Source organism: Mobula birostris, chromosome 18, assembly GCF_030028105.1.
Source record: "Mobula birostris isolate sMobBir1 chromosome 18, sMobBir1.hap1, whole genome shotgun sequence".
Taxonomy (NCBI): Eukaryota; Metazoa; Chordata; class Chondrichthyes; order Myliobatiformes; family Myliobatidae; genus Mobula; species Mobula birostris.
The window spans coordinates 20,280,345-20,301,472 of NC_092387.1; the positions used below are offsets into that span (position 1 = coordinate 20,280,345).

General features: G+C 44.3%; 1 protein-coding gene across 2 annotated transcripts in view; it reads right to left on the reverse strand.

The window, feature by feature from the left end:
- Window positions 1–21,128, reverse strand: part of slc28a1 (solute carrier family 28 member 1) — a 78,409-nt gene that overhangs the window by 45,018 nt on the left and 12,263 nt on the right. The window contains exons 1-3 of one of the 2 annotated variants that reach the window (XM_072281952.1): window positions 11,487–11,508; window positions 8,469–8,570; window positions 8,304–8,380 (exon numbers count right to left, since the gene is read on the reverse strand). In XM_072281952.1, the coding sequence (XP_072138053.1) occupies window positions 8,304–8,380; window positions 8,469–8,522 (131 nt within the window). In that variant the 5' untranslated portion in view covers window positions 8,523–8,570; window positions 11,487–11,508. Of the gene's footprint in view, window positions 1–8,303; window positions 8,381–8,468; window positions 8,571–11,486; window positions 11,509–21,128 lie in introns of those variants that run through there. The other variant, XM_072281950.1, reaches the window with a different exon arrangement.

Genomic DNA, 21,128 nt, shown 5'->3' on the forward strand with positions numbered 1-21,128 from the left:
TCGACGTTTCAGGCCAAGCCCCTCCATCAGGACTGGAAAAAGAGAGGGTAAAAGCTGGAATAAGGAAGTGGGGGGAGGGGACAGAGTACAAGCTAGAAGGTGACAGGTGAAGACTGGTGGAGGAGGATGTAGTAAGAAGCTGGGAGGTAGAAAAGGCAAAGGGCTGGAGAAGAAGGAATCTGATAGGAGAGGAGAGTGGGCCATGGGAGAAAGAAAATGGGGAGGGGGCACCTGGGTGTAGGTGATAGGCAGGCTGTGTCATAGTCTGGTATGGAAACACCAATGTACTTGATTAGAAAATCCTACAAAAAGTAGTGTTTTTCCCAGTCCAATATGGGTAAAGCCCTCCCCACTATTGAGCACATCTACCCCAAGTGTTTTTTCAGGAAAGCAGCATCTATTATCAGGAACCCCACCACCCAGGCCATGCTCTCTTCTCACTGCTGCCATCAGGAAGAAGATACAGGAGCCTCAGGACGCACACCACCAAGTTCAGGAGCATTTACTACCCCTCAATCATCAGGCTGTTGAACCAGAGGGGATAACTTCACTCAGCTTCACTCGCCCCATTACTGAACCGTTCCCACAATGTCTGGACACACTTTTAAGGACTCTTCATCTCATGTTCTCAATATTTATTGCTTATTTATTATTATTATTATTATTTCTTTTTTAATTTTTGTATTTGCACAGTTTGCTCTCTTTTGCACATTGGCTGTCCACCCTGTTGGTGTGGTCTTTCATTGATATTCTTATGGTTATTGGATCTATTGAGTATGCCCACAAGAAAATGAATCTCGGGGTTGTATATAGATATATTCTGCATGTACTTTGATAATAAGCTTACTTTGTACTTTGAGGAGAAGAGAAGAGATGGGGGGGGTGCTGGAGTGAGGAACTGAAGAAAAGAGAAAGGATGAGGGGGGAAAATCACCATAAGTTGGAGATATTGGTGTTGATGCCATAAGGTTTGAGGCTCCTCAGGAAGAATACGAGGTGTTGTTCTTCCAAACTGAGAACAACCTCCATGTGGTAGTACAGGAGGACATGGACCGATATGGGAATGGGGATTGGAGTTGGAATAGTTGCCTACTGGGAAATTTTGCTTTTTGCAGATAGAGCAAATGTGCTCAACAAGGCAGTCCCCCAATCTACGCAGGGTCTCACCAATGTAGAGGAGACTGCATTGGGAGCACCAGATACAGTAGATGACCCCAACACATTTGCAGGTGAAGTGTTGCCTCACCTGGAAAGACCGTTTGGGTCTGAATGGAGGTGAGGGAGGAGGTGAATGGGCAGGTGTTGCACTTATTTGGCAGGGTTAAGTGCCAGCAGGGAGAATAGTGGGGAGGGACGAATGTACATTGGAATCATGGAGTGGGTGATCCCTGTGGAAAGTGAAGAGTGGGAGGGGTGAGGTAATGATGTGTTTGGTGGTAGGATCCTGTTGAAGATGGCAGAAGTTGTGGAGGATGATGTGGAGGCTCATGGGGTGGTAGGTGAGGACAAGAGGAACTATATCACTGTTAAGGCAACAGGAAGATAGGATGAGGGTGGATGTCCAGGAAATGGAAGAGATGTGGGTGAGGGCAGCATCAATGGTGGAAGGGAAACTCCTCCATTTCCCAAACATCTGCCCTCACCCCATCTTCCTGCTGCCCTAACAGGGATAGAGTTCCTCTTGTCCTCTCCTACCACACGAGCCTCTACATCCAGTATATCATTCTCTGCCATCTTCAACGAGAACTATCACCAAACACATCTTTACCTTCCCCCAATCTCTGCTTTCCACAGGGATTGCTCCCTCTGTGATTCCCTTGTTCATCTGTCCCTTCCCACTAATCTCCCTCCTGGCATTTATCAGGCAAATGGAGGAAGTACTACACCTGCCCATTTATCTCCTGCTCCCTCACTTCCATTCAGAGCCTCAAGCAGTCCTTCCAGGTGAGGCAACAATTTGCCTGGGAATCTTTTGAGGTCATCTACTGTATCCAGAGCTCCTGATGCAGCCTCCTCTGCACTGGTGAAAACCAACGTAGACTGGGGGATGGCTTTCTCAAGCACCTTCTCTCTATCTGCAAAAAGCAGGATTTCCCGGTAGTCAACGATTTTAATTCCAATCCCCATTCCCATTCTGACATGTTGGCCCATGGCCTCCTCTGCTGCCATAATAAGGCCACTCTCAGGTTGGAGGTGCAACACCTCATATTCCATCTGCGTAGCCTCCAACCTTAAGGAATGACCATCAGTTTCAAAGGTTTCAAAGGTACATTTAATGTCAGAGAAATGTATACAATATACATCCTGAAATTCTTTTACTTCACAACCATCCACAAAAACAGACGAGTGCCCCAAAGGATGAATGGCAGTTAAATGTTAGAACCCCAAAGTCCCCCCAGCTCCCCCTACCTACGCATAAGCAGCAGCAAGCAGTGAATTCCTTTCCCACACCAGTGAAAAAAGCAAAATACATTTACAGAAAGCTAAGAGAGATGAAGGTTTAGCATTACCTAACTTTAGATTCTATTATTGGGCAATTAATATTTGACACATGAAATTTTGGTTACTTGACCAAGATACACTATCCATTCCTAAATGGGTAGCATTGGAATTACAATCTGCTCAAGGTTATGCACTTGGCTCTATTTTAGGTTCTTCTCTTCCTTTTGATTTGAAACGCCACAAACAGGTCTGTAACCCGATAGTTAAATATACCTTACGTATTTGGTTCCAATTCAGAAAATTTTTCGATCTTAACCAATTTGGGCTAGCGATCCCTATTTTAGGTAACATTTTTTCCTCCCTCTTTCATGGATCGTGCTTTTCAAATTTGGAAGACTAAGGGTATTTCACGGTTTTTGGATTTATTTTTAGATGGTTCCCTTATGTCTTTTGAACAATTATCTAATAAATATATTTTACCAAGAATACATTTTTTTAGATATCTCCAAGTTAGAAATTTCCTAAGTACTATACTTTCTTCCTTTCCAATTCTCCCTCCTACATATATTTTAGATACTATAATTAACCTTAATCCATGTCAGAAAGGTGCAACGGCTATTATTTATAATATTATTATGAAACTTAGGAAAGCTCCATTTGATAAGATTAGGTCAGATTGGGAACAGGAATTGGGTTTTATTATTTCGGCGGATGACTGGGAGCAGATTTTACAACTAGTCAATACTTCCTCTATCTGTGCTAAATTCAATTTAAAGTTGTCCATAGAGCACATATGTCCAAAGATAAATTAGCTCGTTTCTATTCTCATATTAATGCTTTTTGTGATAGATGTCAGGGGCAGATAGCCTCTTTAACTCATATGTTTTGGTCCTGTCCTACTCTGGAAACTTTTTGGAGAGACATTTTTAATATTATCTCAAAGGTATTGAATATAGATATCTCTCCTCATCCTATTACTGCTATCTTTGGATTACCTAAAATTGCCAGTAATCTTTCTCCTTCAGCCCGTAGAATGATTGCATTTTTTACTTTAATGGCGAAAAGATATATTTTACAACATTGGAAAGAGGCTAATGCTCCAACTACGTTTTTTTGGTTTTCCCAGATGATATTATGCTTAAATTTGGAGAAAATTAGAAGTAATCTTTATGATTCTTCAGTTAAATTTGATCAGACCTGGAGATCTTTTATTCAACATTTTCATTTAATGTAATTTTTTTTTCTCTCAGTCCATATTTATATTCCCTTCTTGTTTTTTTTTAACTGTTTTTAATGGAGGTCGGGTTTGAGGACGTGATTTTAAGTTCTTTAACTCTACTTGTTTCCTAGTTAGCCCATTGCTTTGCTTTGCTTTTTAGTTTATTTGCACGGTGGGTTTTTTTGGGTTTTTTTTTTCTTTTTCTATTGATATGTATAAAAATTAGTATACTATTATATTACCTTGTTATTTTATGTTTAAATTGCACTGTTTGTATTAATTTTTTCTGTATTAATATTTCCTGTAATATATTATATTCTAACAGTGTATTAGTGCCTATATGGTTTACCTTCTGTGTACTTATTCAATAAAAAGATTTAAAAAGAAAAGAAAGAAAAAAAGCATCAACGCCCCCCACCGAGCACTCAAGTGTGCAGCAAAGCATCAATAAACACACAGACTTGCAGTACCCGATAATTCAACATACCACAGGCTCTCTCTCTCTCCCTAATAAGGGAAAAAGCTGATTTCACCAACTTCTGGTACTTTCCCCCCTCCTCCTTCCCTCTTCTTAGTTTCATGCTTGGACCTTACCTTTTCTGTGTTCTTCACCTGCCTATTACCTCCCTCTGGTGCCCCTCCTCCTTTCCTTTCTCTCATTGTCCTATCAGATTCATTAATCTCCACCCCTATCCCTTTTCCACCTACCACCTTCCAGCTTCTTACTTCATCTTCACCCCTCCCACCTATCATGTTTTAACTTGTACTCCTTCCGCTCCCACCACTTTCTTATTCCTGGCTTCTACCCCCTTCCTTTCCAATCCTGAAGAAGGATCTCGGCCTGAAACATCGACTGTTTGTTCATTTCCAGAGATGTGGCCTGACCTGTGGAGTTCCTCTAGCATTTTTGTGTTTATAAGCTTTCAACTCATCATTCAGAGGAAAACATTTCGTGGTTTGGTATGCAATTTCAATGATAAGTAGAGTCAGTAACTAGGCATGTGAATTGAATTGGAAACACAGCAGACTGCAGATGCTGGAATCACTGCTGCCATTCCCCACCTCTGCCCCGGCCTCCAGTGCTGTTCCTCTTTACTACACATCCCTCCGCCACTCCCCTCCCTACCCTGGTCTCTCACGCCAATCCCCAGCCTCTCAATCTCACTTTACTTCTCTGAGTCCTCCTCTTGCCCCCACCTCATGTCCCCCGAGTCCCATACTCAACCCCACTGCCCTCCTCTGAACCCCCACGTGACCCCAGCTCCAAACCCTGTCATGTCTTTCCCACCCCCTCGCTCTGAAACAGAGTGGTCTATACTGAGCAGAGGTTTCACTTTTGTACCCCTGTGCCTGCACATCATTGAGTTCCTGCCATGACACCGAGCTCTTCTTCCATCATGTTTGCATCAAATCCTGGCTCTTCGGCAAGGATACTCTGCCCTCCCCCCACTAATGATCCCTTCTCCCACCTCAAACTCTCCTCCACCTCTTGCACACTTCACTCAAGCCTTTTGCTCTCTCTTTTCATTTGCAACTACCAAAAGGACATCAACCATAGAACATAGAACAGTAATGAACAATATGGGCCTCTCAGCCCACAATTTTGCATGCTGACCTATATAAACCTTCTCCGTCATCAATCTAACCTCTTCCTCCTACACAACCCATAACCCACCATTTTTTCATCCATGTGTCTAACCATCTTGACTTCTCCATTCCTCTCACCTCCTCCAACTTCACTCCCTCTGAATATATTACTCCCCACTTGCTCTGCACCAATTCGTCATCAAAGCCACAGAAAGGTAGTGCTGCTGTAGTGAGGTGGACTGACGTCAAATTTGGAGAGGCCAAATGACAGCTTTCAGACTCCTTCTTCTACTTACCCCTGGACCAGGACCTCACCAACAATAGTCAGACCACCATCTCCAACATCATCACAGACTTCATCACCTTCAGAGATCTCTCCACCTCACCCTCCAACTAGATTGCTCCCCAACCCTGTTTCTGCTAGGATTCACAAACAAGACTGCCCTGGGTAGGCCCATTGTTTCTGTCTGCTCCCACCCAAATGAACTCCATCCTGTTCCCCCTGGTCCAGTGTCTTCCCATTGACACCTCACATCCTCACCACCACTTCAACAAGTTTCAATTCCCTGGCCCTGACCACCTCATTTTCACTGTGCACATTTAGTCCCTGTACTCTTTGTCCCCTATTAGAAAGGCCTTAGGACTCTTTGTTTCTTTCTGGAAGAAACACCTAAACAGTTCCCTTCTACGACCACCACCCTCTGTCTGGCAGAACTTCTGCTGCTCCTTAACAGTTTCACTTTTGGCTCCGTACACTTTCTCCAGACCATGAGCACCCATATAGGCCCTAGCAATGTCGCCTTTTTTTTGGGCCCATGGAACAGTCCATGTTCCAAACCATTCATCTACTCATTCTCCACTGCCTTGGTGCCACTTGCAGATTTCATCAATTCCAGCTTCCTCCCCCACCCTCAGAATCTCTTGGTCCATTTCCGACCACTCTCTCCCCATGGTCTTTGTGTATCATTTTCAAATGACAGATGGTCCTTTGATTTTATATGAGAAACCCACTGACTCCTACCGCTTCTAAAGTTCCTTTTTCTCAGTTCCTCTGTCTCCACCACATCTGTTCTCATAATGAATTCCTCTTCTCCAGCACATCTGAAATGTCCTCCTTTCTCAGAAATCTGAGCCTACCCCCGCCCACTGCTGTAGGTGGAGCCCTCACCCACATCTCTATTTCTTGTACTCTGTCCTTGATACCCTTCCCAGAGAATGGGACAGTGATGGACCTACTCTGAGGCAAGTACCGTAAAATTCATGAATCTGACATGCATGGGACTTTGGTGGTGCCAGATTCGCAGAGTAGACTACTGCCTGGCACTCTGAGTTCCTCAACCATCTTGTGTTCCGGCACACTTTTAATTCACTTGTTTTAAATGTTAAACAGTCATATAATAATTTTTCCTGAGAACCTGGTGAGTTTAAAGGGAGGGCAGGAGTCTGGGGGAACAACATAGAAGTGGGGCCTGGTGAGTATGAAGGGAAAGCAGGAACTGGAGTCCTGGAGAGTGAGAAAGAAACATGGCGACCATCATCTGGTGAACCAGGTGCAGAACCTTTGGGGTTTATGATGAACTAAACAGCTGATTATTGGAATAATACTGTTGAAGTGTCTGTGGGTGAGCATTTTAAGGCAATTATCCATTACTCTAAGTTTCAAAGTAACTATGGAAAGGGATTAGGTTGTTCTAGAAATTAAAGTCCTGAGTAAGGGGAAGGCCAATTTTTACATCATAAAACAGGACCTGGTAAAAGCTGATTGGGAGCAGCTAAATCTACTTTTGAGAATAGGGGGTCTTTTAGCAAAGGGATATTGAGAGCTCAGGGTCAATGTGCTCCTCTAGGGATGAAAGGTACGAAGACAATCCCAGGGAACTTTGGATGTCAAGAGATGTTGAAGGTTTGATAAATGAAACCTAGGTATAGGGAACTGAGAATATTGACGCCCTTCAGGAATTCAGTATGAGTACAAGGGATCTTAGAACAGAAATAAAGAGAGCAAATAGGAGCCAAGAGTATCTCTGACAGACAAGAGTAAGGACAATCCCAAGGCAATTTAAAATATAGTAAGTGCAAGTGTAACAGGGGAAGGATAGGGTGCATTAAGGTTCATAAAGGTTGCAGTTTGCTTCCCTTTCTGTGCCTAGATATTTATAAAATTATGAGGGGCACAGACAGGGTGGAGAGTCACAATACTTTTCCCAGGGTAGGGAGATCTAAAACTAGAGCACGTGGGCTTGAAGTGACAGAGGAAAGATTTAAAGGGGTTCTGAAGGACAAGTTTTTCACACATAGATGGTGGTGGGTATGTGGAACAAGCTGCCAGACAGTGTTAGAGGCAAGATTAATTACAATGTTTAAGAGCCATCTTGGCAGGTCCATGGGCAGGAATGGTTTAGAGGGATATGGGCCATTTACAGGTGTAGATAGGGACCTTTTACTTATGAGAAGAGGAAGAGACAGTATAAGCTTGCAGTGAAGAAAGCTGAAGGGGGATCTAATGCATAATTATGAGTGGATTGAGTGGATATTCAGCAATGTGTCCTTATGACAGAGGCAGGTAAAACTAGAGGAATAGATTTGCGTTAGGGTTAAGAGATTTGGAGAGGACCTTGGGGAGAATGTGTTCACACAGAGGGTGACTGAAGTCTAGAATGCACTGCCTGAGTGGGTGGAGGAGGAGGAGACTGACAACTTTGTGAGAAAAATCAGGACATGTTTGAATTGCCAAGAAGGAGCAGGCTACAGAGTATGTGCTGGTAAAAGGAAATAGAACAGATAGTCATGGTTATCTGACTGGAAATGGTGGGCTGACATTTCTGTGCTGCATCACCTTATAGCTTGCACAGTTTGGAAGGATCTCATGGAACATAGAGGAGAGGAGGAATAAAAAAAAACATTTTGGATCAGTTGTAATCTAATTGAATAATTAACCAGCAGTGAGTTGTTCCCATTCCTGACATTCTGATTTGTCGTATATCTTTGAGAAAGAACCAGGTGAAAGACTGGTGCCTTGTTGAAAAAAGAAATGTTAATCCTTATAGACCTGTACCTCACAATCTTGGGTTTCTGTTTCGTTCTGGAAGAGCTGGTGGGTTCTTCATTTTTATCTTTGGATGGTGTGTCTTCCTGCAGTATAAAGAATAAGTTGAAGGAATCCAGTGGAATTGGCTGCCTCACGTTGACTGGGCCGTGCCAAATATATTTGAAAAATTACCTCTATTTCAAATCCTAGATTGTCCATGCAATAAGTATTTTCAGGTGAAGACATTGTGCTTCCCCTTTCCTGGATTCACCAATCCTTCTAAAACAAAACTGCCTGTAAATAAAGGGGGAGAAATCACATTTTAGGATATGAATAATTTAAGGATGAATTCAATTCACGGAATTTACACCTCTAGACTTTTAATCAGCTGAACAGGGATAAGCCCTCCATTGTTCACAGAATTCTTGTCATACCTTTACATCTCATTTGCTTGGTAACATTTCAAGACTTAACAGTTGCAGTAATTGTGTTTCTTGTAGTTTGACAGATTAACCCTGGACATTTCGGTCTTAAATTCCCTCATCAAACACTCACCTCTGAGCAGGATTGAAACCAGGGGCAGTACTTTAACCCTTCGCTTCCACTGTACCACTGCAGCTGATTTATACAGCCGGATAATAAATGGACGGATTCCATTATAGTGAAGGCCAATGAATTTTGGAAAGCCTAGAGAGAGTGGGTGTGGAGAGGATGCTTCCTATAGTGGGAGAGTCTAGGGCCAGAAGGCACAGCCTTGGAATACAAGCACGTCCCTTTAGAACAGAGATAAGGAGGAATTTCTTTAGCCATAGGGTGGTGAATTGGCCGTTGAGGCCAAGTCATTTGGTATATTTAAAGTGGAGGTTGGTGGGGTCTTGATTAGTAAGGGTGTCAAAGGTTACAGGGAGAAGGCAGGAGAATGGGGTTGAGAGGGACAATAAACCAGCCATGATGGAATAGTGGAGAAGACTCAATTGTGCTCCTATGTCTTATGGTCTTATGGTTTCTTCCTGTTCCCAAGCCAGGTATGGCTGAGGGTAATTGCAACAGTACTAATCCCCATTTTACACATACTGGGCTCTGAGATGTCACTGTGACCACTGAGCCAGGCAGAACCAGACTAGTGGCTGACCCAGGAGCAGAGACAGCGGGGCAGTTCAGTCATGGCCTTTCATTGCCTTCTATTAAGAGGACCTATAAAAGATCCCAAAAAAAACTACCTTGAGTCTACTTCCACCCCTGGGACATTGCTCTGGGAACGTACCTGGAAATTCACTTCAGGGGTGTGATGATCCAAATACTGTACTCCACGCACATGAATTAAACACTTTCCAGTGCTCTGTACGGTCTCCCTGATGTGAATTCCCAAGTACATTGTAAAAAAGCATTGGAAACCATTTAACTTGGGTGCATAGAGCACTGTTTTTGGAGAATCTTTTCCCTCCCATCTGTTACCGGTTATTTTCCGATTACTGGTTGTTCTTTCCAGTTACATAAAGTCTCTGTTCCTGAGAATTGTTGATACATCGACTCCTCCCTAAACCAGAAGCTATCCGTAACTAGCTATATCATGTTGCCTATGTACATCCACAGCAATTCTTTCGTTTCATTAGTTACTCTAATGGTACGCATATTTAAACAAAGAATTTATGTTGTATCCTATCAGTAATGAACGCAATGTAATGTTTCAAACATGACATTCAACTCTATTTCAATTCTATTTCAATTTTACTTCCCACTCCCATTCCGACAGGTCAGTCCGTGGCCTCCTCTACTAATGCAGTGAGGCCACACTCAGGTTGGAGTAGCTGAAGTCGGCCTTGACCATCCTTGTTTTCCCAACTAAGTCAGCAGTTTCTGTCACAAACAAGAGAAAATCTGCAGGTGCTGGAAATCCGAGCAACACACACAACATGCTGGAGGAACACAGCAGGCCAGGCAGCATCGATGGAAAAGGGTACAGTTGACGTTTTGGACTGAAACCCTTCGGCAGGACTGGAGGAAAAAAAGCTGAGGAATAGATTTAAAAGGTGGGGGGTGGGGGGGGGGAAGGGAACACAAGGCGATAGGTGAAACCTAAAGGGGGAGGGATGAAGTAAAGAGCTGGGAAGTTGATTAGTGAAAGAAACAGAAGGCCATGGAAGAAAGAAAAGAGGGGAGGAGCACTGGGGGGGGTGATGGGCGGGCAAGGAGAAAACATGAGAGAGGGAAAAAGGGATGGGAAATGGTGAAAGGGAGAGTGTGGGAGGCATTACTGGAAGTTTGAGAAATCAATGTTCATGCCATCAGGTTGGAGGCTACCCAGATGGAATATGAGGTGTTGTTCCTCCAACCTAAGTGTGGCTTCATCAGGACAGTGGAGGAGGCCATGGATGGATATATCGTAATGGGAATGGGAAGTGGGATTAAAATGGGTGTCCACCAAGAGATCCTGCTTTTTCTGGCAGATGAAGCAAAGGTGCTCGGTGACGCAGACTCTCAATCTACGTTGGGTCTTACTGATATACAGGAAATCACACCGGGAGCACCGCACACAGTATGTGACCCCAACAGTCTCAAAGGTGAAATGTCGCCTCACCTGGAAGGACTGTTTGAGGCCCTGAATGGTACTGAGGAAAGAGGTGTAGGGCAGGTGTAGCACCTGTTCCACTTGCAAGGATAAGTGCCAGGAGGGAGATCAATGGGGAGGGACAGATAGACAAGGGAGTCGCGTAGGGAGTGATCGCTGCGGACAGCAGAAAGTCGAAGCGGAGGGAAAGATGTGCTTGGTGGTGGGATCTCATTGGAGGTGGCGGAAGTTCCGGAGAATTATGTGTTGGACGCGAAGGCTGGTGGGGTGGTAGGTGAGGACAAGAGGAATCCTATCCCTGGTAGGGTGGTGGGAGGATGGAGTAAGAATGGACGTGCATAAAATGGAAAAGATGTGGTTCAGGGCAGTGTTGATGGTGTAAGAAGGGAAGCCCTTTCCTTTGATGCCCTCCATCCCCCTCCTTCACCATTTCCCATCCCCTTTCCCTCTCTCACTTTATCTCCTTGTCTGCCCATCGCCTCCCTCTGGTGGTCCTCTCCCCCTTGTCTTTCTTCCATGGCCTTCTGTCTCTTTCATCAGTCAACTTCCCAGCTCTTTACTTCATCCCTCCCCCTCCAGGTTTCACCTATCACCTTGCATTCTTCTCTCCCCTCCCCCAACCTTTAAAATCCACTCCTCACCTTTTTCCCTCCAGTCCTGCTGACGGATTTTGGCCTGAAACGTTGACTGTACTCTTTTCCATAGATGCCTCCTGGCCTAGTGAGTTTTGTGTGTGTTGCTCTGCAGTTTCTGTAACTATTCCCTGAAACTGGTGTCACGGGTAGACAGGATGATGAATAAAGCTTTTGGCATGCTGGCCTCCAATAGTTGCAGCACTGAGTATAGAAATCTAGATGTTATGTTGCAATTGTGCAAGACATCACTAAGGCTGCTCGTTCTTGGAACATTCTGTTCAAATTCATTAAGCAGGAAAGAGCTCAGAAAAGATTTAAGAGGAGGTTGGCAGAACTCAAGGGACTAGATTATAAAGAGATTAGGCGAGGACTTTGTTTCAAGTATTGGAGACTGAGGATGATCTTATAGAAGTTACAAGAGGCATGGATAGGGTGAATGCCCTTGGTCTTGTTCCGAGGGATGGGAAATCAAGATAGAGGGGGCATAGGTTTATGGTAAGGGGGTGAAAGATTTAATAGGAACCTGAGAGGGGGGAGTGATTGAGGCAGGTACGTCAGCAATGTTAAAAAGATATTTGGACTGTGCATGGATGGGAAATGCTTAGAAAGATATGAGTCAAATGCAGACAAATGGGACTAATTTAAAAGGCATCTAGGTCGGCACGGATGAATTGACCTGAAGCCGCTGTTTCAGTGTTGTATTAATCTGCAACTCTGGCTTAGTTCCCTGGCTTTATTTTTAAAGGGCAGCACAGTAGCGTAGAGGTTAGCACAACGCTTTACAGTACCAACGACCAGGGTTCAAATCCCGCCGCTGTTTGTAAGGAGTTTGTATGAAATGCCTGTGACTGTGTGGGTTTCCTCCAAGTGGTCTGATTTCCGCCCACAGTCCAAAGATGTACAGTTAGGTAGGTTAATTGGTCATTGTAAATCATCGCGTGATTAAGCTAGGGTTAAATCGGGTTGCTGGACTGCACAGCTCAAGGGCCAGAAGGGCTGTAGCTCAATAAATTAATAAATCATTTCAAGACCTGGGTATTATTAGCCAGGCTGGCATTTTTTTGCTCATTCTAACTACTCTTGAGAGAGGTCTTCTTGAATTGATATAGTTCTTCCTGTGAAGGTGCAGCCACAGTGCCCTTGTGTAAGCAGTTCCAGAATATAGACACAGTAATAAAAGATTGGCAATATATTTTGAGGTCAGGACAGTTAGTGACTTGGAGGGGAACCAGCAGGAGGTTGTAGGGTAATGTAAGGGGAGGAAATATATGTATAATTCACAACCACTGACATTGAGTTGGGGTTCACTTTAAGAGGCTCCACTGACGTGATGACTTAACAACGTGAAGATTTTTACTGTGCTTTATGTTCCCTGTTTGACGATAAAAGGAACTTGTTACGGTTTTCTTTAAACTTAAAACGCCTCCGTCATTTTATTTACCAAAGCCTATACATTGGTGAGCCTGATGCTCTAGGATGATTCCAGGGTCATTCAACATGTTGGCCAACACTGTCGCTTTGAAACTGCTGGAGTTTTGGGAGCAAAATGTTGTGATTTGGTTTGTAAAAGCCAAAGCTCAGTTTGTGCTACGTGAAGTCTCTGCAGCTGACACCAGATATTACCACATAGTAGTGTCACTCAGTAGTTCCACAGCAGTGAGAGTGGTGAGCCTGCTAGAACACCTGCCTGCATGTTATAAATGCGGAACGCTGGAAAGTCACCTATTACAGACTTGTGGACTATCGGGGTCTGAGCGAGCCAAACAGTTGCTCTCCTTGCCCAGCCTGGGGGATGCCAGGCCTTCAGAGCTAATGGACCACACGCTGTCTCTCCTGGGAAATCACCACCCTCATTTTATTTTTAAAGAACTCTTCATGCAGCAAATGCCCGATCAAGTTCACACAGCCCTCACTAATGCACCCGTAATGGACTATAGGGAGCTTGCTAAAATGGCTGATAGTCTACACTCAGCCTGGCTGCGGTGCATCATTCCTCCTCCTTTCCCTGCATCAATAAGCCCGGTCAGTAGGGCTTCCAACATGTGTACGCCCGCGACTGTGAAACAGACGCTGCCAGGTCTGAGCTTTTACCACGCTTGGTGTACAAACACCAGGAAGTGCTGACCACCTTGCAGATTGGCAGTGTCAGCGCATTGGGACATCAGAGGTCTGTGAGCACCGTGGGTTCCGGCTGCCAAGGTCATCTACTGTTCATTACAGACACCCTTTCAGGATGACGCGTCCTGTGTGACACGGGTGCTCCAGTGAGCGTGCTGCCAGGATCACCCATTGATCATAAGGCGAAGAGCGATGAAACCTTGCTGGAGGCTGCCAACAGCAGTTGGATCCAAACTTACGGGATATGACAGGTGACACTCTGCTTCAGCGGGCAACGTTACACATGGGACTTCATCCTGGCTAAAGTGGCTAGATCTCTACTCAGTGCAGATTTCCTGTGTGCCCAAGAACTGTTAGTTAATCGTAAGAACTGCTGGCTTGTGGACTTTGGGTTAACCCTGCTCCTCCAGTAAGTTCCCCACAGTGACTCTGCCAAGCACAGGCACTCCCGCATGTGAGTTCACTCGACTGCTGGGCGAATTCCCAAACCTCGCCGAGCACACATTCTCAACTACAGTCACAAAACATTGGTTTGAGCACCGCTTTCCACAACTGGCCTTCTGGTCTGTGGCAGCGTGTAAGCTGGACCCAGAAAAGCTGGTCACTGCGGAGGCTGAGTTTGCCAATGTGAAAAGGCTTGGTATTGTACACAGGTTCAATGGCCCCTGGGCTTTGCCCCTCTATGTGGTCCCTAGGCCCAATGGTGGTTGACGCCTATGTGGCAATTACCGAGGCCTTAATGAGGCCACCATCCTTAATCATTACCCTATCCCACACATCCAAGACTTTTCAGCACTTTTAGCCAGAAAGTAATCTTTTCCTAAAGTTGACTTAGTTAGGGGCTACCATCAGCTTGCCTGTATGCTTGGAGGACATTTCCATAATGGCTGTGATAGCCCTATTTCTGCAGAGAGTGGTGCGGACAGCCCAGCGCATCTGTAGTTCTGAACTTCCTACGATTCAGGACGTTTACAAAGACAGTTGTGAAAAAAGGGCCCAAAGGATCACTGGGGACCTGAGTCATCCCAACCACAATCTATTCCAGTTGCTACCAAATGGGAAACAGTACCATAGCATAAAAGCCAGGACCAACAGGCTCTGAGACAGCTTCTTCCACCAGGCTATCAGACTCACACTGATGTGAGTGCATTTCAATGTTAGATTGTTCTATTTATTATAAATTATTATAAATTACTACGATTCCACATTGCACATTTAGACGGAGATGTAATGTAAAGATTTTTACTCCTCATATATGTGAAGGATGTAAGAAATAAAGTCAGTTCAATTCAATTTGGCCTCTTTGAATTTCTGCGCATGCTGTTTGGGCTGAAAAATGCAGTTTGGACTTTGCAACAGCTGATGGACTTTGTATTAAAAGACTTGGATTTTCTTTTTGTTTACCTCGATGACATACCTGTCGCCAAGGCATTCAAATCCAAATACATATCACATCTCCCCATATTTTCCGAGGCCTGTCAACAGGGGTTGATTATTATTCCTGCTAAACGCCAGTTAGTGTGTCAACCATTGACTTTCTCAGCAATCACATCTCCGCAGAATGTATGAAACCCCTCCCTTCAAAAGTCACCGCTATCATGGATTTCCCACTGCCCTGCACTACTAAGAAACTACAAGAATTTTTAGGTATGGTGAATTTCTATCACCACTTAATTCCGTGAGCAGCATCTGTAGGAAGAGGTGCAGTCGACGTTTCAGGCCGAGACCCTTCGTCAGGACTAACTGAAGGAAGAGTGAGTAAGGGATTTGAAAGTTGGAGGGGGAGGGGGAGATCCAAAATGATAGGAGAAGACAGGAGGGGGAGGGATAGAGCCAAGAGCTGGACAGGTGATAGGCAAAAGGGGATACGAGAGGATCATGGGACAGGAGGTCCGGGAAGAAAGACGGGGGGGGGGAACCCAGAGGATGGGCAAGAGGTATATTCAGAGGGACAGAGGGAGAAAAAGGAGAGTGAGAGAAAGAATGTGTGCATAAAAATGAGTAACAGATGGGGTACGGGGCCTTAGCGGAAGTTAGAGAAGTCGATGTTCATGCCATCAGGTTGGAGGCTACCCAGACGGAATATAAGGTGTTGTTCCTCCAACCTGAGTGTGGCTTCATCTTTACAGTAGAGGAGGCCGTGGATAGACATGTCAGAATGGGAATGGGATGTGGAATTAAAATGTGTGGCCACTGGGAGATCCTGCTTTCTCTGGCGGACAGAGCGTAGATGTCCAGCAAAGCGGTCTCCCGGTCTGCGTCGGGTCTCGCCAATATATAAAAGGCCACATCGGGAGCACCAGACGCAGTATGTCACCCCAGCCGACTCACAGGTGAAGTGTTGCCTCACCTAGAAGGACTGTTTGGGGCTGAATGGTGGTAAGGGAGGAAGTATAAGGGCATCTATGAATTTGGCAATGACACAACTGTTGTTGGCAGATTCTCAGATTGTGATGAGGAGATATATTGGCTAACTGAGTGCTGTTGCAACAATAACCCTTGCACTTAATGTCAGAAGGAACAAGGAATTGGTTGCAGACTTCAATAGGGGGAAGTCAGGAGAACACACACCCATCTGCATTGAAAGGTCAGAGGTGGAAAGGGTGAGCAGCTTCAAATTCCTGGATGTCAACGTCCCATAGGATCTGTCATGGGTTCAACACACTGATGCGATCACAAGGAAGGCATGCCACGGGATATACTTCATTAGGAGTTTAAGGGAGATTTGGTATGTCAACAAAGACTGTAAAGATGTACGGTGGAGAGCATTCTGACTGGTTGCATCACTGCCTGGTGTGGAGGCTCCAGTGGGCAATGTCGAACGAGGCCGCAGAGATTTGTAGATTCAGTCAGCTCCATCAGAGGCACAAGCCTCCCTCGTCGAGGACATCTTCAAAAGGCAGCATCCACGATTAACCACTCTCTCCACCCTCTTCTCACTTTTACCATCAGGAAAAAGGTCCAGGAGCCTGAGAACCCACATTGAATAGTTTAGGGACAGTTTTAGGAAATGTTTTCTTCCCTTCTGCCATCAGATTTCTGAACAGCCCATGGACATATGAACTCTACCTCACTTTTCCTCTTTTGCACTATCTATCCACTTAGAGTAATTTTAATGTTTTGCACTGTGCTGTTATTGTAAAACAAAAAAATCATGACATATGTAAGGGTTAGTAAACCTCATTCTCATTCTGAGTCAAAGTTTTTTTTCTCATTTTGGAAAAATCTTAATTGATTTGAATATTGCGTTGGGATATGATGTTACAGTTGCACAAAATGCTGGTCAGGCTACCTTTGGAGTATTGTGTGCAGTTCTTGTCACCGCTTAATAGAAAAGATGCAATTGATTGAAAGATGATGCAGAAGGAGGAGAAGATGGCGGCGCGATGGCAGCGCGCGCGGCCTTTCCGGTGAATGATATCTGTAATCTGTCAAGTAGGGGACCGTGCACAATTCTGATTAGATGGAGACGGATGTGACAGTACAGAGGAACATCTGGAAAACTTCTGAAATGCCCGCTTCACCACCGCTGCTACTGTGTGGTAGCCGGAATCTCTGGAGCAGAAGGCCCCGAATCCTCGGCTTCGCTTGTTTCAGCGTCCGGGGCAAGGTCGAAGGCGCTCGGCAGAGGATGGTGCTCAGGAGGCTGTATCGGAGGGGCTGGTCGGAAGTTCGAAGTTTTCGGACAGACGGACTCAGTGTCGGCTGTGGTCGGCTGCTTCCAAGGCATCGGCAATTTGATGGTGCCTGGAGGTTTATGGCAGGGAGTTTCTCCCTTTTGCCGCCTGCTATTGGGGACTCGGGAGTTGATCGACTCGGGGACTTTGAGATTTTTTTACCGTGCGCATGGTTTGTTCTTCATCAAATTATGGTATTGCTTTGCACTGCTGTAACTATATGTTATAATTATGTGGTTCTGTCAGTGTTAGTCTTTGGTTTGTCCTGTTTTCTGTGATATCACTCAAGTGAAACATTGTATCATTTCTTAATGCATGTATGCATTTCTAAATGACAATAAAAGAGGACTGAGTGTTCTTATAATCTAAAAAAAAGATTCACAAAGATGTTGAAGACACAAGAAACTATAGATACAGGAATCTGGAATAACAAAGTCTGCTGGAAGAAGTGGATTCAGTCTCGATACAGGCTTTCATCCTGAAACATTGACAGTCTCCTCCCCCACAGAAGCTGCCCGGTGTTCTGAGTTTCTCCAGCAGGCTGTGTGTTACTTCACAAGGATGTTGCCTGGCTAGGAGGACATGAGATACTAGCAGTGATTGGATAGGCTGGGTTTGTTTTCCCCATACCAAAGAAGGCCGTGAGGTGATACCATAGAAAGATATAAAATTATGGAAAGCAGAGATAGGATAGATCGTCAGAGACTATATCTCTTGGTAGGATTGTCTAAAACTAGAAGGCACGGGTTCGAGATGAGAGGATGGTTTAAAGGGCATGTTTTTCACTCAAAGAGTAGTTCGTATCTGGAAGTTGCTAAAGGAGGTGACTGAGGCAGGGACAGTAACAACACTTAAGAGGCAGCTTGGCAGGTACGTAATTGAGCACGACATGGAGGATATGGACCCAATGCACACAAGTTGGATTGGTATAGATAGGCATGATGGTCAGACTGGTTGCTGTGGACCGAATCGTCTCTTTCTATACTGTACAACTTTAATTTCATCTCAACGGACAAGTTCCTTACCCCCAGTGAATGGATGCTGCACTAATTATGTATATAGGAACTCAAACAATGCCTAAGAGTGTTCTCGCCAAAATCTTGTAGTTGTAACAAGATTTCTGTACCTTTGTACTCCAGACCCTTGAAATAAAGGCCAACACACTATTTGCGTGCTGTCTGCTTTCCACACCACTCACACCAGCACCAAGATCTCTCCTACCATTAACACAAATTAATTTCTTACCTTTAAAAGACAATCTGCTCTTCTAGTTTCTAGTATGTGGATAATTTCCCAATCCTCCCACCCCCCCATCTGATACTTCCCTTGCCATTGGCTTGTATTCTTTATAGACTTGCTGTCCTCATTTTCTCTCTTCACTCTATTTATCAAACATGATTTTCTTTGCATAAAACCATGATGAATTTGCCTAATTAAGGTTTGATTTTGTTAGCGTAGTGGCTAGCATAAAACTTTACAGTGCCAGCGCTCGGGGTTCAGTTCCTGCTCCTGTCTGCAGGGAGTTTGTATGTTCTCCCCAGGACCTAGTGGGGAGATCGTACAGGTGGATTTCCTCTGGTTGCTCTAGTTAGGGGTAGTAAGTTGTGGGCATATTATGACTGGAGATAGGTGCATAGCAACACTTGCAGTCTGCCCCCAGCACATATTTGGACTGTGTTGGTCCAATGCATTTCATGTGACAGATAAAACTAATATTTTGATCTTGTCACATCCTTGATACTGAGTTTGTGCATCTTCTGTACATTTCTATTTTGAAATGAAAACCTGAATGGTTTTGTACGGAAACCTGACATACGTACTTTTGACGTATGGAGATTGGTTCGTAATGCTGGAAGGGGTTCAGACAACTAAAACACGGCTACTCCAGCTTTTGGTAACATTTACTGAGTGAGAAAGATTGGTCAGGGCTGTAAGGAGATACTTCCTTTTAAATATTGTCACAGGATCTTTTACAATTGGCTTTGCAAAGTGCTTCCAGCCAACTGGTGCAGCCAGTACAGCCACTGCCCCAGGGCTTCGGTGACCTGGGTTCAATACTGCCCTCCGGTGCTACCTGTGTAGAGTTTGCAAGTTTCTCCCTTTGACGATGCAGATTTCATCCAGCCGTTCTGGTTTCCCTCACACTTCACAGAAGCACGTGGATTAGAAAGTTAACTTTTTAAAAAATTAACTGTTAATAAAGTAAATTCCCTTAGTGTGTAGGTAAGTGCTAGAATCTGAGGCAAGAGAGTTGGGAATGTGGGGAAAATAAAGATGCAGGATTTGTGTTCAATGGCTGGTGTGGATACAGAGCCTGTTTTTGTGCTCAATGACTCTATGACTTCCTGATAGCACGTTCCCCGCTAAATTCACCAGCTTACCAGCAAACTCTGCAGATCAAATCCGAATCTGAATCAGGTTTAATATCACCCCGGCATAGGTCATGAAATTTGTTGTTATGTGGCAGCAGTACAATGCAACACATAATAAGAAAAACTGTAAATTACAGTAAGTGTATACATTTATTAAGAGTGAAATAAATAGTGCAAAAAGAGAGAAAAAAGTATGAGGTAGTGTTCATGGGGTCAATGCCCATTCAGGAATCTGATGGCAGAGGGAAAGAAGCTGTTCTTAAATAGTTGAACAATTTGAATTAGGCTCTTGTACCTCCTCCCTGATGGTAGCAATGAGAAGAGGGCATGTTCTGGGTGCTGGTGCTCCTTAACGATGGATGCCGTCTTTTCGAAACATCACTCCTTGAAGACGTACAGGATACTGGGCAGGTTAGTGCCTATGATAGAGCTGACTGACTTCACAACAGATTCAAAATATTGGTTTCAATTCGATTGTTGTCATATTGTAGAAAAGTAAATATTTTGTGAACTGAACAACAGGAACGAAATTCATGATTTTCCATCACAATGCGAGAATTATGGGATATATTTACTAAGATGTTACTAGTAACAAGTGATGCCAGTTGTGGAGGGTTGGACATTGGAAAAAGATTCTGATGGTATAGTCTATCTATACCTCTCATAATTTTAACAAACTTCTCTCAGGTCAGTCTGCCTCTGTCGGCAGAAGCTGCAGCTTGAATGCTCTCTGACACTGTGTGCTTGTCTTTAAGTTGCCAGACCTATGAGGTATCAGACTATTTTGAGAGGGAACAAGATGGAATATTATTATACGGTACTGTACAAAAACCTTAGGTATATATAAATTTTGCACAGTACTATATCTGTCAATGTGGAGTGGAGAGCAAGTTTGTAAATTTAGCAGAAGCAAAGGATGCTGGGAATGGTGAGTGGGGCACCCCGTGGGGGGTGTGGGACAGGTGGCAGAGAAGGATGACTGGGGGGGGTGGTGTGGGACAAGTGCAGACACACTCAACCCTGAGACACCAGGCAAGGTTATTTCATTCTAAATAATTTGTTTTTTGATCATTATAGAATGTCTCTGTGGTTCATCCTGCTCCCTCCCTTCTCCCTGCCCCCTTCCCACTTTCAGTCCACATTGGAGACCCATATCAGAATTAGGTTTATCATCATCAATATATGTATGCCATGAAATTTGTTTTTTTTTGTATGGCAGCAGTACAGTTCAATACATAAAATTACTACAGTACTGTGCAAAAGTCTTAGGCACAGAAGTCTTAAGTCACAGTAGCTACTGTGTATATACTGTACATATGGAAAATTCAGAAAAAACTTTGATGTATTACTGTATTACAGGGGTAAAAAGTGCATGATAAGACCAGGGATAAAGTCATAAATACAGTATTACGTACACAATTTCTAGACAAAGTATCTGGAGCAACTGTGTCCAATGCTCAGGGGTAAGTCAAATAACTGTG